Source organism: Oryctolagus cuniculus, chromosome 1 (genome assembly GCF_964237555.1).
Source record: "Oryctolagus cuniculus chromosome 1, mOryCun1.1, whole genome shotgun sequence".
NCBI classification, from domain to species: Eukaryota; Metazoa; Chordata; class Mammalia; order Lagomorpha; family Leporidae; genus Oryctolagus; species Oryctolagus cuniculus.
Genome location: NC_091432.1, coordinates 47,846,203 through 47,864,608, shown reverse-complemented (window position 1 = coordinate 47,864,608; position 18,406 = coordinate 47,846,203). Strand labels below are relative to the sequence as shown.

Below are 18,406 nucleotides of genomic sequence, written 5' to 3'. Positions count from 1 at the left end.
GTTGTGAACTTTAAACAGACTGGGAGTAATTTAAATGGCAAAGCAATCATATTTTAATGGAAAAGAAAAACTACTATCAGCCACCCAATTAATACACAGGGGACAGACAGCTATTCTTTTCCAGGCCACCTCTCTCATATGACACTGGGCTCTGGGGGAGCGGGCAGGTCTTTTGAGCCTCCCTGGAAGAGGATGGTAGGCCTTTCTGTAAAGAACTTAGATAGAAGCCGGCGCCGCGGCTCACTAGGCTAATCCTCCGCCTTGCGGCGCTGGCACACAGGGTTCTAGTCCCGGTCGGGGCGCCGGATTCTGTCCCGGTTTCCCCTCTTCCAGGCCAGCTCTCTGCTGTGGCCAGGGAAGGCAGTGGAGGATGGCCCAGGTGCTTGGGCCCTGCACCCCATGGGAGACCAGGAGAAGCACCTGGCTCCTGCCTTCGGATCAGCGCGGTGCATCGGTTGCGGTGCACCGGTCGCAGCACGCCGGCCACGGCGGACATTGGAGGGTGAACCAACGGCAAAAAGGAAGACCTTTCTCTCTGTCTCTCTCACTGTCCACTCTGCCTGTCAAAAATAAATAAATAAAAAAGAACTTAGATAGAGAAGATCTCGAAAAAAAAGATTGATGAAGAAATAAATAAACGCTAACCTAGTATAAAACATCAACTCAGAATTTATGCCCTTAAAAGACAGTAATTATATAATTAAAGGCAATCTTTTTTGAAAAATGCTAGTTTTAGAAAGAGCTAAAATTAAATATTATATATGATAAAAATATTACAGCACTTAAAAACTTTTAAAATAAAATTCAGTATTACATTAAATAAGAGTTTAATTAAAGCAGCATGACTCAGAAAACACAAAAGAATTTGTGACTAAGCCGGACGAACGTCAAGCTGGATTGGGAGGAGACCATTGTTCCAATCACTTTTTCAAAACCTATTCCATGACTAACTACTAATTAAGAAGTAACATCACTGAGAGCTTTCAGCTACTTTTTTGCCCTACAATAAGGCAAAAATGTAGCCCTACAGTAGGGCAAAATGACATTTTCCTACATGTCAAAATGATGCTGCCATTTTTTAGATGTTTAATATAAACTGCGAAAGAGTATGGTGCTGGGACAGATGTATTTATAACCATATGCTTACATACCTTTGCTGAAAGTGCTAATGTGCAGGCAATACCCAACTCTCCACTTCCAACCACAGTGATTTTATTGACTGTTTTATTCTCATGGTTTGTCCAGCTCTTTGAATTCATGTCTGAGACCCCTACAAAGGAAAGTGATTATGCTCAGAATTTTAAAAAATAACATTAAAAATCTTCTTACTGATTTTCAAAAAAACACTACTCAATAATTCAGAAAACGTGGTGCTGGTCCATAGAGGCACTCAAAAAATACTTGTTGAACAAATGAATCCAAGAAACATAGCAGTATGAAGTTTGTATTCTTCACATACATGATTTCTAGGGAAAAAAATATAGCAGTCTCACTTAAAATGTTCTGCTAAATAAAAGAAAGGGTCTTTCTAAACATTTTAAAAATATAAAATCCTAAAAAAGTGGTATTTCCATAATTCTAAAAAAAATAATTCTGACTCTTAACTGCTCTGGTCTATAGCACAGAAGAATGTTTAATACCTTAATAAAGTTTTCTTTTTGAAATATTTATTTACATGAGAGGCAGAGCTACAGAGAGAGAGGTCTTCCATCCACTGGTTCACTCCCCAAATGGCCGCGATGGCCAGAACTGCGCCAATCCGAAGCCAGGAGCTAGGAGCCTCTTCCATGTCTCCCATGTGGGTGCAGGGGCCCAAGCACTTGGGCCAACTTTTACTGCTTTACCAGGTCATCAGCAGGGAGTTGGATTGGAAGTGGAACAGCTAGTACTTGAACCGGTGCCCATAGGGGAATGTCAGCACAGCAAGAGGTTATAACCTACTATACCATAGCGCCAGTCTCTGAAGTTTTCAAAACATGAGTATTTGCCTTTTTTAAAAAAGTGAACCAGTGGATGGAAGACCTCTCTCTCTCTCTGTCTTTCCCTCTCTCTGTGTCTGTAACTCTGCCTTTCAAGTAAATAAATCAATCTTAAAAAAAAGATTGATTGAGGGGCTGGTGTCATGGCATAGTGGGTTGAGCCACCACCTACAATGCCAGCATCCCATATGGGCACCAGTTCAATTCCTAGTTGCTACACTTCAGACCCAGCCCCTGATAATGCACTTGGGAAGGCAGCAGAGGATGGCCCAAGTGAGAGACCCAGAGTAAGTAAGCTCCTGGTTCCTGACTTCAGCTTGGCCCAGCCCTGGCCATTGTGGCCATTTGAGGAGTAAACCAGTGGATGAAAGATCTCTGTCTCCCTGTCTCTACTTCTCTCTCTCTCTGTAACTCTTTCAAATAAAAAATAAATCTTAAAAAGAAAAAAAAAAATGATTGATTAATGTGAAAGGCAGAGTAACAGAGAAGGAGGGGGAAACAGAGATCTTCCATCTGCTGGTTTACTCCGCAAATGCTGGAAACAACTGGCGCTGGTTCAGGCTGAAGCCAGGATCCATCCAGGTCTCTCATATGCATGGCAGGTCTGCCACATACTTAGGCTATCATCTGCTGCCTCCCAGGTGATTTAGCAGGAAGCTGGATAGGAGCAGAGGCAGGACTCAATGCAGGCATCCAAAGTGGCAGTTTAGTCCACTGAGCCATTACACTCACCTTGAGTATTTGGCTTTATCCTCAATTAGAAACCTTGAGAATCACAGATTTTCTGGTCTAATATATTGAATAAGTAAAAAAAAAAAAAGTATATAAACATATTATAAAGGTTTGGTATCAATAATAGATATCAAGTGGTTCTGAACAAAATGAGAATTATTTTATGTCAGTATAGAGTAGTTTTTTACATTTTAAGAAACCATATTCATTGGAACTATATGAATACCCTATGATAAATATATAGGAATTTTTGATTCAATATACATTATACACATATATTTGCATGTATTTAATTATAGAAATCAAGAAAGTGCTGATGCTGTGGTGCAGGTTAAGCCACTGCTTGCAGCCCCCAAATACCACATCACAGCACTGGTTCAAGTCCCTCATTCTCTGCTTCTGATCCAGCTGCCTGGGAAAGCAGTGGAAGATAGTCTGAGTATTTGGGTCCCTGCCATGTACATGGGAGACCCAGATGGAACTCTGGGCTCCTGGCTTTAGCCTGGCCCAGCCCTGGCTGTTGAGACCATTTGGGGAATGAACCAGAGGATAGAATATATATTTCTCTCTCTCCTTCCCTGTCACTCTGCCTCCCAAATAAATAAAATAAACCTTAAAAAAAAAAAAAAAAGAAATGAAGTAGGAGAGGATAAACAACGTAAAATTATAAACTCCTAATTCTCAAGGCAACCTGACTGACAACAATACACACCTTCCGTGATTTTTGCAATATAAGCTAGCAAGTCCGCCTGCCGAGCCTCATCAGATGACGGCAGAGAATACAAGGGAAGTTCCTCTTGAAACTTGGCAATCATTTCTTTAATTAATCCAACAATGACAGATTTAGGCTGTAGAACACATACAAAGGGAAAAGTTACAAACAAACTTTGCTAAAGAATACATCTTTTTTATTTTTATTTATTTTTTATTTTTAAAGACACAGTTACAGAGAGAGGCAGACAAAGAGAGGTCTTCCATCAGCTGGTTCACACCCCAGATGGCTGCAATGGCCGAGCTGCACCCATCCGAAGCCAGGAGCCAGGAGCCAGGAGCCTCCTCCGGGTCTCCCACATGGGTGCAGGGACCCAAGGACCTGGGCCATCCTCCACTGCTTTCCCAGGCCATAGCAGAGAGCTGGATCAGAAGAGGAGCAGCAGGGACTAGAACTGGTGCCCACATGGGATGCTGGCGCTTCAGGCCAGGGCTTTAACCCGCTATGCCACAGGACCAGTCCCAAGAAGAATACATCTTCAAAAACCGTACTTTGGGGACAAGCGCTGTGGCATAGAGGGTAAAAGCTGCCACCTGCAATGCCAGCATTCCAAATGGGCGTCAGTTCAAGTCCCGGCTGCTCCACTTCCAATCCAGCTCTCTGCTGTGGCCTGGGAAGAAGTAGAAGATGGCCCAAGTCCTTGGGCCCCTGCACCCATGCGGGAAGACCTGGAGGAAGCTCCTGGATCTTGGCTTCGGATTGGCACAGCTCCGGCCATTTCAGCCAATTGGGGAGTGAACCAATGCATGGAAGACCTCTCTCTCTCTCTCTGTCTCTGTCTCTGTCTCTCCTTCTCTCTCTGTGTAACTCCTTCAAATAAATAAAATAAATCCTTAAAAAACAAAAACAAAAAAAACCTGTACTTTGACTCAGATATAGCCAATGGGGAGTACTCAACCGTGTTCTCATTTTGCCAAGGCCACCATAAAAATGATGTTATACTTTTAATTGTTTTAATACTGAAAAACAAAGAGTGAAAAATGCCAAGTCAACACCTCCCCAAAATAGGAAAACAGCATTACTGTATTGGTAAACAGTTAGGTTTGGGAACTATCTCTCTTCCTTTTTCAAAATCTTTTTACTTTCAAATAATTTCAGACTCAGAGAAAAGCTGCAAAAACAATATATATATTCTTCACCTGGAATACTCACATGCTTTCATTTTATCAGAATTGCTTTATTAGTCTTTCTATTTTTTTCTGAACCAGAGAGGGTAAACTATGGTTATGATACTCCATTACTCCTACTTTAGTGTGTTTTCCAAAAGGAAAAAAAAAAAAAAAAAAAAGACATTCTCCAACACAGACATTACCAAATTAGAAAATTAGTAATGATAAAATATTTCCCGAATATTTAGATTTAACTGGTTCAGCAACCTTGCTGAAATTCCATGAAACTTTCTGAACTTCAGTATCATCAGTAATACAATGTGAATACCAAATCCCAAACGGCTAATATGAGAAAAATTAAGGCATGGAAACTATAAGCTCTGAGAGTAAAACTAGTGTTGTTTATTATTATTATTAGGAATATTTAGTAGTATGCTCATTTAAAAACTGCTTAATTGAGACGGGTGTTGTGGTGCTCTTGAGACAGCTACATCCCATATCAGAGTGCCTGGTGTGAGGCCCGGCTACTCTCCTTCTGATCCAGCTTCCTGTTAATATGCCTGGGAAGGCAGCAGATGGTGGCCCAAGGACTTGAGTCCCTGCCACCCATGTGGGAGAACTAGGTGGAATTCCTGGCTCCTGCCTTCGGATTGGCTTAGATCTGGCTGTTGCAGCCATCTGGGGAGTGAATCAGTGGATGAAAGACCTCTCTCTCTGTTAACTCTGTCTTTCAAATAAATAAAATAAATCTTTAAAAAAGAAAGAGAGAGAGAGAGAAAGAGAAAGAGAGGGAGGGGAGGGGGAAGGGGAGGGGGAGGGAAGGGGGAGGGGAGGGGAGGGGGAGGGGGAGGGGGAGGGGGAGGGGAGGGAGGGAGGGAGGAAGAGCGAAGCCATTAGGGTCAAAAAATCAAATACCTTCAGAGATTGAGCAAATAACATTAAATGTGTGAAGCTGCCAAGCATAGGTTATTGTGACGAACTGGTCAGAGCACATCTATAGGCATTCAAGTTCATATTGTGGACAACAACAAGGGAGGAAAACACAATCAGTTTGCTATTCAAGTGAAATTCTTCAGGCTTAATGTGGCCCTCCAAATCTCTTGGGGGAATTGTCTGCAACCTTTGACATGATGACCTCTAGATTCTTTCCAGCCCCAAAACTCCATAATCCCAACTGCATGTGGAACATAAAGGTATTTTAGTACTTCCAAATAGGGCAATCTAGATATTGTAGTAACGTTTAGGGACTAGTCTTAGGTTATAATAGAGAGACTAAGAATAGCAAAATGAAATCAATACTGTTTTAACTGAAATCAAGCACAACCTCATCTGAATTACAGTATTATCATTGAGTATTTATTAAACAGACAAAACTATGAAAAGAGATGTGAAAGAAATCCAAAGAAAAGAATCAGGATATGTGAATTCCTGCAACAGGGCACAGGTATCAAAATACTGTTTGCAACGGGGGAAGAAGCATCACCTTCCCAAATCTGTCTATATTAAATGCATGAAAATGTATTCCTTAAACAAAACAAATTTTAAAAAATACAATTTGCAGAATAAAAAGCCAACAATGGACAAAGGACATAAATAGACAATTCAAAAAAAAAAAAAAATGAAAGGGCTGGCACTGTGGCATAGTAGGCTAAGCCTCTACCTGCAGCGACAGCATTCCATATGGGCACCAGTTTGTATCCCAGGTGTTCTTCTTTTGATCCAGCTCTTTGCTTATGGCTAGGAAATCAGTAGAAGATGGCCAAAGTGCTTGGGCCCCTGCACCCGCATGGGAGACCTGGAACAAGCTCCTGACTCCTGGCTTTGAATCAGCCCAGCTCTGGCCATCGCGGGAGTGAGCCAGCAAATAGAAGACCTTTCTCTTTGTCTCTCCCTCTCTCTATCTGTAACTCTACCTCTCAAATGAATAAATACATCTTTAAAAAAGAAAGTCAGAGTTACAGAGATGCAGAGGCAGAGGCAGACACAGAGAGAGAATCTTTCATCCACTGGTTCACTCCCCAAATGGCCACAATGGCTGGAGCTGGACTGATTTGAAGCCAGGAGCCAGGAGCTTCTTCTGTATCTCCCATATAGGTACAGAGGCTCAAGCACTTGGGCCATCCTCCACTGCTTTCCCAGGTGCATCAGTAGGGAATGAATTGGAAGTGGAGCAGCCGGGACTCAAACCGGTGCCCATATGGGATGCCGGCACTGCAGGCGGTGGCTTCACCCACTATACCATAGTGCCATCCCCAATAAATAAATCTTTAAAATTTTTTTAAAAATGAAGAAAAGTACATGACTGATAAATACATGAAAAAGACTTTAATTTCTCAAATAACTGAAGGCTAAGATTAAGATACCATTTTTGTCCTTCTAACTCACCAATTTTCATTATGCTAAATTTACATGGTAGTCTTATTTATATTAGAAAGTAAGTAAATAATATATGTTCATAAAGTAAAACATCAATACTACTGACAATTTGGTATCTGTACTTTTTCTTTTTTCTCTCTTCTTTTAAAAGTTTTACATATGAAAAATATAGAAGACCATAGAAACAGAGTAAAATGCACATAATTGCACATCTTTCAAAAGATGTTCATAAAATAAGAAGTGATCATCTTGGAACCAGCATGTTGAGGCATAGAGGCTAAGGCTGCTGCCTGAAGCACCAGCATCCCATACGGGTGCCTGTTCAAGTCCTTGCTGCTTCACTTCCAATCCAGCTCCATGCTAATGGCCTAGGAAAAGCAACAGCAGATGGCCCAAGTGTTTGTGCCGCTCCACCCCCATGGAAGACACAGAAAAGCTCCTGGCTTTTGACTTTGGCCTGTCCCAACCCCCACCCATCTCAGGAGGGAACCAGAAGATCGAAGATTCTCTCTCTCTCCCTCTCTCTCTCTCCCTCTCTCTTTCTTCCTCTCTCTCTCTCTCTTCTTCTCTCTCTGTAACTGTGGGGAGCAACCGGACTAGACTAAGTTACTGGAATTAAGACTTATTCTATGCATCTGCTCTCCCACAATATGGCGCTGGGAGAGAAGTAAACAGCTTCCGCACAGCTGCCTCCAGTTCAACCAATTAACTGTAGGACTTGCTCCTGATTGGAGAGCAGCGTACTCGGCGTGTGGGCAGCCGAGTTGGGATTGGCGGAGGAGGACTATAAAGGAGGAGAGAGACGGCATGCACGAGGAACATCTATGGGGAACATCTAAGGGAACCCGTGCAGCCCCCGAGAGAACCGGCCGGCGGTGTGCCGCTCCCCTGCGGAAGTGGGGAATGTGGCCAGGGGGAACTGCCCTTCCACGGAGGTGGAAGGGATAGTAGCCAACCCGGGAAGAACCAGCAGCAAACCCGGGGAGGGCCGAGCAGACGAAAGAACAGCGCAGGGTCCTGTGTTGCTCCTCCACGAAGAGGGGGAGCGACATAATGGTGCCGTGACTCGGATATGAAGCCTAGGCAGGGCTTAGTGTTGTTCCCCCATGAAGACGGGGAGCGACATAATGGTGCCGTGACTCGGATATGAAACCTAGGACGGATAGGAAACCTAGGACGGATAGGAAACCTAGGAGGGAAGAAACGGGAAGAAGTGGAAAATTACCGGAGAGAGAGACTAGCGAAGAGCCTAGGGGAAAGCCGGACGAGAAAGGTGCCGGAAGAAGCTGTTGAAAGCCTAGGCATAGACTCGGAGACGGACTACGGGGGGAAGCTGGGAGAAATCTCTAAGGTCGAAAGCGAAAGTGAAAGCTAGAACAAACAGACTCGGACGCGGACTGTGGGGAGAGGCCAGGAGAAATGAGGGAGGAATATTGTTGGAGGAAAGCTTGGGGAAACATACCGGGTAGAGAAAAATGTTAGGGAAATTGAAGCCGCGGGGGGCAGGCCGAGGCGGATACGAAAGCCACTTTGGGATTCTCAAGTTAGCCCGGGAATAGGGGGCGAAAAGTTGAAACTAGAAGCTGAGACGCAAGCCAGGTTGGGATCCGTCTGATTAGCCCGGGGAGCAAAGGACGGGAAGCCAAACCGTGGGGCGGAGACGTACGCTGGGTTGAATTCGCCAGGCTAGCCCGGGGAACTTAGATTGAATGCTAGTGGCGGACACGTAAGCTACGCTGTGTTACTCGCGGAAGCCGCCGCGTGCAGAGAGAGCACGGGGCGTGAATAGATAGGGAACGGGGCTGGCGTAGGCCGTGGTTCAGACGCGAAAGGGTTAAGCGTGGAGACCGCGGAGCGCGCGAAGCCAAGCCGCGCAAAGCCAAGCCGGGCAGATGAGGCGCGGGCTGAAGCGGCGCAGAGCCGGGAACCCGCCGGCGGGGCGAGGTGCCGGAAAGCCGCAGGGATAAGAGAAACAGAAGTTTAGAAGTAAAGTGAGAAAAATAGGAATGCTGGAAGATAGAAGTAAAATGGGAGAAATAGGAATGCCCGGAGATAGAGAAATAGAGAAATAAAAAGGCCTCCCTACAACACTGCAATGTGAGAGCTTGGATTCGGTCTGCCTAATCAAGTGAGGCGATGAGCACCTGCGGGCAGCTAGCAGCTTATGCGCCGCAGGTCACCGAAGACAGGCACGAATTAACATCAGTAAGGCTTCCCCACAATACAATATTAAGCTTGGATTCGGTCTGCCTGATTTAAGGCGGTAAGCGCCAGCAAGCAGCTCGACCAGAGTATGAGCTGCAGGTCACCGAAGATAGGCACAAACCAACACTAATAAGTCTCCCCCACAATACGGCAATGAGAAGGCTTGGATTCGGTTTGCCTGATAGAGCTTGTAAGCCCCTGCGGGCAGAGCAGAGCATGCGCTGCAGGGCACCGAACACAGGCACGCATCAGCGCCTAAAAACCTCCTCACAACATGGCGAAGAGAGGACCCGGATTTGGTTTGCCTGATGGATAGGACTTGTAAGAGCCTGTGGCAACTCTAGCAAGTAGAGCAGAGTGTGTGCCGCGGGACACCGAAGACAGGCACGTATCAACGCCAAAAAATAAAAAGAAAGGGGGATCTGTGGGGAGCAACCGGACTAGACTAAGTTACTGGAATTAAGACTTATTCTATGCATCTGCTCTCCCACAATATGGCGCTGGGAGAGAAGTAAACAGCTTCCGCACAGCTGCCTCCAGTTCAACCAATTAACTGTAGGACTTGCTCCTGATTGGAGAGCAGCGTACTCGGCGTGTGGGCAGCCGAGTTGGGATTGGCGGAGGAGGACTATAAAGGAGGAGAGAGACGGCATGCACGAGGAACATCTATGGGGAACATCTAAGGGAACCCGTGCAGCCCCCGAGAGAACCGGCCGGCGGTGTGCCGCTCCCCTGCGGAAGTGGGGAATGTGGCCAGGGGGAACTGCCCTTCCACGGAGGTGGAAGGGATAGTAGCCAACCCGGGAAGAACCAGCAGCAAACCCGGGGAGGGCCGAGCAGACGAAAGAACAGCGCAGGGTCCTGTGTTGCTCCTCCACGAAGAGGGGGAGCGACATAATGGTGCCGTGACTCGGATATGAAGCCTAGGCAGGGTTTAGTGTCGTTCCTCCACGAAGAGGGGGAGCGACAGTAACTCTTTCTTTCAAATAAATAAATAAATCTTATAAAAAAGCACAGAAGGGATCTTCCCAACACAATCATTTATCTCAACTTCACTCAACTTCAACCTATCCCTTTCTTCCAGCCCTACGGCTTTCTAACTACATATGAGTATGTTATAAATTATGCTCTTATAAGAATTTTAATTGCGTACAAAGATGAGTGCATATGATGTATCGATCTATATCAATGTATGGAGATAAACAAAGACCTGCCTTGTTTTAATGATATCGTCTATTGGAGCAAGAGTACTATTGAAAAAAAAAAAAAAAAGGTGCCCTGGGGCCGGCACCATGGCTCAACAGGCTAATCCTCCACCTGTGGCGCCGGCACACCAGGTTCTAGTCCCAGTTGGGGCGCCAGATTCTGTCCCGATTGCTCCTCTTCCTGTCCAGCTCTCTGCTGTGGCCCGGGAGTACAGTGGAGGATGGCCCAAGTGCTTGGGCCCTGCACCCCATGGGAGACCAGGAGAAGCACCTGGCTCCTGCCTTCAGATCAGCGCAGTGCGCTGGCCATGGCGGCCATTGGAGGGTGAACTAACGGCAAGAGGAAGACCTTTCTCTCTGTCTCTCTCTCTCACTGTCCACTCTGCCTGTCAAAAAATAAATAAATTAATTAATTAAAAAGTGCCCTTCTATACTGATTTCTACTAGTAGCAAGAATATCATATTTTTTCTACCTTCTGGAAGTAAGTTTGGCAATACATAACAAGATCTTTAAAATACCTGAAATCTTTGATCCAATAATTCTTAGAGATTTTTCATCAGGAAACAAAGATACAGAAGCTATACACAAACATTTACTTTTAGGGATATTTAACATTAAATGCCTTACAATAGGTCAACTTATAAATACATTATACTCATGATGAATCATCAGACAACCAGTAAAATATGTATTCTGAAAAGTTTAATATAGAGAAATGCTCAATATAATGGTAGATAACAATATAGCATACAAAATTGCATAATATAAGGACATAAAATCAACTAGTTATATATATCAACATGGATGAATTTTAAAAACTTACACTCAGTTAAAATAAAGCACATCACAGAAGATTACATAATGATAAGGGTCAGAAATAAGCAAAACTGCAAAGAAATACATATACTATGTAAGAATCTTTAATAGTGAGGAACTAGGAAATAAAGCTCCAATATCTTGCTAGTAGCTTTTCATGTGCTTTCTCAAGTAGCAAAGAGCACGGGGTGGGGACTGTGGCACAGCAATTGAACCTCTGCCCACATTGGAGTGCCAGTTTGAGACCTGGCCACTCTGCTTCTGATCCAGGTTCCTCTTAAGACCTGGGAAGGCACTGGATGATGGCCCAAACACCTGGGTTCCTGCCAACCACATAGGATACTCAGAAGGAGTTCCTGGCCAGCGCCACGGCTCAATAGACTAATCCTCCACCTGTGGCGCTGGCACACCGGGTTCTAGTCCCAGTGGAGGCGCAGGATTCTGTCCCAGTTGCTCCTCTTCCAGTCCAGCTCTCTGCTGTGGCCCAGGAGTGCAGTGGAGGATGGCCCAAGTGCTTGGGCCCTGCACCCGCATGGGAGACCAGGAGAAGCAGCTGGCTCCTGGCTTCAGATCAGTGCAGTGCGCCGGCTGCAGCGCGCCAGCCGCGGCAGCCGTTGAGGGGTGAACCAATGGAAAAGGAAGACCTTTCTCTCTGTCTCTCTCTCACTGTCCACTCTGCCTGTTTAAAAAAAAAAAAAAAAAAAAAAAAAAAAAAGAAGGAGTTCCTGGCTCCTGGCTTCAGCCTGGCTGAGTTCCTGCTGTTATGGGCATTTGGGGAGTGACTCAGCAGATGAAAGGCCTGTATGTGTGTGTGTGTGTGTGTGTATGTGTGTGTCTCCCTCTCTCTGTCACTCTGCCTTTCAAATAAATAAGTCTTTAGGGGGAAAAAAAAGTCAGCGAGCAAGTAATAGTTGGCACCCAGACCTGCAGAGATCAGCTTTGTACAGGCTGCTGTCGTAAGGGTTCTGGGACTTGGGTGAACCTAAGAAACTCAATTCCAAATTACTTTTAAAGATCATATGAAGAGTAACACTGAAACATAGCATTATACTTAATTGTGTCATCAGGATCAAAAATAAAATTTAGAAAAATAAAAACCTTTTAAAGAAAACCCGATTGAACTTACATGGCTCCAGCTCTGCAGATAGGGTAAGTATATTCTGCCTTGGGCATCCACATGCTTTCCAACTGAGATTCCCATATTTGCAGTTGGCTTCAAGAAGCAAATTGGGGGAGCAAAAGGGTGAGAATCCAAAATCCAGAAGCGAATTGGTATGTTATACGTATTACCTATTAGACACAAAATAAACACATCTTCAAACAATAATGAAGAATACATACCATGATAATGCTAGGAGACATTTTAAGGAATGTGTAGGTTCATCAAATTGATATATAATGGGTTAATGCAAATCAAGGCCAATTTCCCACATACCACCCACATTCCCAACAGAAATATGTTCTTATTACAGCACCAGTATAACACTTGAGGAAATTCAATTAATACAATGGCCAGTTCATCCGATTCAATGGATATTTACACAGTCCGCTGTGCCAGGAGTTTGGAATATAACATATTCTCTATATAATTTAATGTACCTTAACCAAGCAGATATTACAACTTTCCTGGAAGGGAGTGGACACCTCCATTTTTATATTAATTCTATATAGAAATTAGTTACTTACAGATTTGTTTTCCTGTTACACTATAGACTTCTACAGGAGATTATGTCTTATTCATTGCTATACCCCTAGCAACAAATATAATACCTAATATATACTAGCTGCTTAATAGAAACTTCTTATATGAGTAAGAATGAACAGATCAAAAGTGAATGAGTAGGGGCTGGTGCTGTGGTGCAGTGGGTTAAAGGCCTGGCCTGAAGCACTGGCATCCCATATGGGTACTGGTTCTAGTCCCAGCTGCTCCACTTCTGATCCAGCTCTCTGCTATGGCCTGGGAAAGCAGTGGAGGACGGCCTAAGTCCTTAGGCCCCTGCACCCATGTAGGAGACCCGGAAGAAGCTCCTGGCTCCTGGCTTGGGATTGGTGCAGCTCTGGCCATTGCAGCCATCTGGGGAGTGAACCAGCAGATGGAAGACCTCTCTCTCTGTCTCTACCTCTTTCTGTAACTCTTTCAAATAAATAAAATAAAAATCTTTAAAAAAAAGTAAATGAGTGAATGAACCAAACTGAGTCTGACACCTGCCCTCATGGAGCCCAATAATCACACATACTGTAACAGTGAAGCTGAGTTAGATATACAGAACTCAGAACTGAAAACAATCCTAACAGTTGCCTTTTCCAGTGATTTCTTTTTACCATCAAAATTACCTGAAGAACCTGAAAAACATGCAGACACCTAGCACGCACTTCCATAGATGTGAGATTTGGTAGATGTGGGGTGGAGCTTCGAAATCTGCATCTGAGACAATCTTCACACAGCTACACCCTCACATACACAGATCTTGATGCAAGTGGTCTACCATCTTTTGGAAACAGTAAAAGAAATAGCACCTTGTGGAAGCACTTCTGTATTCTCATTCTACAGGAGAAGCAGGCTGCCCTGTTAAACAGGAACTACAACATGGTCAAAAAACCACTGAAGGACGGGGCTGAGACAGGAACTTCAGTGGGCTCTTCCAGTTTCAGCCAGGTAAGTCAAACTTACCACGCCACAATCTCTCACTGCTTTGCTTGTAAAAATTTTTAAAGTATATCTTTAAGAAAAAGAAAGAAAAAAAAGAAAACTTCCATACTTACCTTGACACAACACAGGAATAAAGCTAGACCTAAAATAAGTACGAAAACTAACCTTAGACTAGAAATCTGATAATTTCCCTTAGCTGTTATATCTCTTGATAGTTGCTCCTTTCATAATCTTATTATATATGTACTTAAGAACATGGCTGCTCAGGAGAAAGTGTGCCCTGGGTTCAAATCCCAGTTCCACATTTTACAAGCCATATGGCTTCAGGCAAGTTATTTAACTTCTCTGTGCCTGGATTCCTTCTATAAACTGAGGATAACAGTAATTTCTTTCTTATAGATTTGTGATCCCTGCTGATGGCCTGGGAAAAGCAGTAGAAGATGGCCCAAATGTTTGAGTCCCTGTACCCATGAAGAAGACCCAGATGAAGTTCCTGGCTTTGGATCAGCTCAGCCCTGGCCATTGTGACCACCTGGGGAGTGAACCAGCAGATGAAGAGATCTCTGTCTCTCCCTCTCTCCATAAGTCTAACTTTCAAATAAATAAATAAGTCTTTAAAAAATAATAATGGGTCATGAAATTAAATATATTAAATTAGTGGGCTGCAAACAGCATTTCAGAATGGAATTAAACAGAAAATACAATGCATGAAAGGCAGCATGGTATTTTGGCTATATGCATTCACAGATAGATGTATTTGCTAGCTAGCTCACATCACTCTGCCTTTTGAATAAATAAGTAAATTTTTTTAAAGAATAATGATAAGGCCGGTGCCGCGGCTCACTAGGCTAATCCTCTGCCTTGCGGCGCCGGCACACCAGGTTCTAGTCCCGGTCAGGGCACCGGATTCTGTCCCGGTTGCCCCTCTTCCAGGCCAGCTCTCTGCTGTGGCCAGGGAGTGCAGTGGAGGATGTGCAGTCCTTGGGTCCTGCACCCCATGGGAGACCAGGAGAAGCACCTGGCTCCTGCCATTGGATTAACACGGTGCGCCGGCCGCGGCAGCCATTGGAGGGTGAACCAACGGCAAAGGAAAACCTTTCTCTCTGTCTCTCTCACTGTCCACTCTGCCTGTCAAAAAATAAAAATAAAAAAAAAATAATAATGATATTCATTTGGGGATAAACAGGGAGCACCACTATAGAAACTGCACATGACATGGAACCCATGGGTATATTCAACAGGCACAGGTGAAGGAAAGCTTTTAAAGGTAAAATGAAGAGGATGGCATATGTTATTCGGAAACCATAATCCATGGCCACAATGAATATTTCCTTGCAGGAGTATTTTCTGTGCAAGGTTGCACTGGCCTTTGTGCAAGGTTGTGGTCCTGGTAGTCTCGGGTTCGGCTTGTTCTTGTTAGGTACATGTGCATGGGATCTCTTCTATACGAGCTCCTGGCTTATTTATTATTATTTGCTTAGGACTTGACAAAACCAATTCAATTCTTTTTTTATAACTAATTTTTTATTTATATAAAGGGAATAAATTTCATGTATCTCATATATACAATTTTAAGACTATGCTACTTCCCGCCCTACTCTCCTTCCCTTCCTCGCTCCTACCCTCTCTCCTTCCTTTCTTATTTTTCTTTTCATTTTTACACTGACATACTTTCAATTTACTTTATAATCACAATCTTAACCCTCCACTAAATAAGGAATTCAATAAGTAGTAAGTAGAAAAACCACTATTCCACAAGAATATAGACTATAAGCATTAATCAAATCTCAAAATTGTCAGTTTTGCTCATTTACATTACATATTTTGTGTACCCTGCATATTAGTTCCCACAAATCAGGGAAAACATAAGACATTTGTATTTTGGGGACTGATTTGTTTCACTAAGCATAATGGTCTCCAATTGCATCCATTTTCTTATGAAAGACAGGATTTCATTCTGCTTTATGGCTGAAAAATACATAAATCTTAAAAAAAAATAAAGAAAGAAAATGCCCATACTTACCCTGATACATCACAGGAATAGTGCCAGTAAAATTCAGCAGATCTTTCTGGGAACTATCTTTAAAAACTGAAAGAAAAAAAAGCCCCCAAATGTGCCATTAGAAGTAGGAAGAACGGTATTGAAGAGTGTAGTAAACACAGGTTATATGTAGGCATAACCCTATACACATACCACACAATCTCTAAATAGCATCACTCAGCAATCACTAAACATGTAGGCAAGGAGAAATTATTAGATATTGCTTACTTAGAAAGCAGAGAGTACAGAGAAAGAATGTAGGACTTTGATACTAAAATAAGTCCCAAGTTCTAGGACCACCTTCCCCACATAGAGTGACTTTTAGTCACTTTAATCTCTTTGATCTTCAGTTTTGTCACCCATAAAACAAATATAATAACGCTTCACAAAGTTGTCATAAGGATCAAATGAGATAACGTGAAAACCCTTCATAAGAAGTAAAGATTTGGGGGCCAACACTGTGGCATAGTGGGTTAAGCCACTGCCTGCAGTGCTGGCATCCCATGTGGGTGCTGGTTTGAGACCAAGCTACTCCACTTCTGATCCAGCTCCCTGCTAATGACCCTGGGAAAGCAGCAACAGATGGCCCAAGTACTTGGGCCCCTGCCACCCAGTGGGAGACCCAGATGAAGCACCTGGCTCCTGGCTTCGGCTTGGCTCAGCCCTGGCCATTGTGGCTACTTGGGGAGTGAACTAGAGGATGGAAGAACTCTCTGTCTCTCCTTCTCTTCTCTGTAATTCTTTCAAATAAATAAATCTTTAAAGAAAAAATAAGTTAACACTTTTTGATTATAAAAATGATTATAACTGATTTGTTACAAATGACAATAATTAAATATCTCTACATTTTATAATACTTTTTTTTTAAAGTTTTGTTTATTTATCTATTTATTTACTTGAAAGGCAGAGTTACAGACAGAAACAGAAGAGAAAGGTCTTCCTTCCGCTGGTTCACCCCCAAGATGGCTGCAACTGCAGGAGCTGGGCCAGGCCAAAACCAGGAAACTCCATCCAGGTTCCCAAGTGGGTGGCAGGGGCCCAAATACTTAGACTATCTTCTGAGGCTTTCCTAGGCACATTAGCAAGGAGCTGGATCGAAAGTGGAGTATCTGGAACTTAAACTGGCACTCACGGGACGCTGGTATTACAGGTTGTGGCTTAACCAACTGCACCACGCGGTTGGCTCCTAATACTTTACTTTTTTTTTTTCTTTAAAGATTTTATTCATTTATTTGAAAGGCAGAGTTACAGAGAAGGAAAGGCAGAGACAGAGTGAGATCTTCCATCTGCTGGTTTACTCCCCAAATGGCCACAATGGCTGTAACTGCTCCAGTCTGAAGCCAGGAGCCAGGAGCTTCTTCTGGGTCTCCCATGTGGGTGCAGGGGTGCAAGCACTTGGGACATCTTCTGCTTCTTTTCCCAGGCCATTAGCAGGGAGCTGGATTGGAAGTAGAGCAGCCAAAACTAGAAGTGGTGCCTACATGGGATGCTAGCACTGCAGGCCATGGCTTCAACTGCTGCAACATAGCACTGGCCCCAGTTTATTTTGTAAAATAACCTTCTAGAAAGATTGATAATGATTTTCTTTGGTTTCTCTAACAGTATTCTCAATCTTGCATCAACATTCACATCCCTGAGATTATAAACAGAGAACCTTTCCCAACTGTGGTCACAGCAAGAACTGACTACACAATGGTTAGAGACAATGGTTTTGAAGATGGAGAAGGGAGAACAAGAGCCAAGGAATGCTGAATGCCTTCTAGAAACCGACAGGGCAAGGAAACAGATCCTCCTGCAGGGCCTCCAGAAAGGAGCTGACACCTTGACTGCAGCCCAGCTGAACCTGCATGCCACAAAAACCTGTGCTGACTTTCTGTCTACTGTAAGACAGTGAACTTGTATCTTTTTAAGCTGGCTAAGCTTGTGGTGACTCGTTACAGTAGCAATAGGAAACTAACACAACAGATATTGTATTCATTCACATTTCTTCAGAAACCACAGGTCACATTGTTTCACTCAAAATCAGATAAAATGGAAAAATAAGAAATGATGATTCTGAAGCTCTCTAGGGCCAAATAATTAAGTTCAAATAATGTGGCAAAACTAGAAGATATGATTCTTACCATAGGTGTCCATGGAGTATCTGAAATGTGGGAAAAATGTATTTACATTCTTCAGTTCTTCCACAGTTAGATCCCTGAACTTGTACTAAAAAGACAAAAATGAGCATGGAATAAAAATAAAGCTATGAGTAACACAGGAATTACATTTAATATTTAACTGAACATTCAATATGCACTGAGTTCTAGGCTCTAAGCTTTTTAAACATTAACTGTTTGATTTCATCTTTTCAATGATGACCCACAAGGTAGTTAGGGCTTACAATTTCTCTACTTTACAGAAGAATAAAATGAAAGCCAGAGAATCAAAATATTTGCTGAGTCAGACAGCAAGTGAAGCCAGAACTCAAACCCAGGACCCAAGCCTTTAAATACTGAATCAGCCTGCCTCCAAACACAC

The 18,406-nt window shown here is 43.4% G+C and overlaps 1 protein-coding gene across 3 annotated transcripts in view; it reads right to left on the bottom strand.

Moving 5' to 3' along the window:
• UEVLD (UEV and lactate/malate dehyrogenase domains) overlaps positions 1-18,406 on the bottom strand; it is a 55,663-nt gene that overhangs the window by 27,367 nt on the left and 9,890 nt on the right. For all 3 annotated transcript variants that reach the window (XR_007914708.2, XR_011388084.1, XM_008275125.4), the window contains exons 2-6: positions 18,010-18,094; positions 15,869-15,934; positions 12,322-12,485; positions 3,424-3,559; positions 1,152-1,270 (exon numbers count right to left, since the gene is read on the bottom strand). Coding sequence is in view for 1 of the 3 variants with exons in the window: in XM_008275125.4 (XP_008273347.2) it covers positions 1,152-1,270; positions 3,424-3,559; positions 12,322-12,485; positions 15,869-15,934; positions 18,010-18,094 (570 nt within the window). In the remaining 2 variants the exon portion in view is untranslated. The remainder of the gene's footprint in view (positions 1-1,151; positions 1,271-3,423; positions 3,560-12,321; positions 12,486-15,868; positions 15,935-18,009; positions 18,095-18,406) is intronic.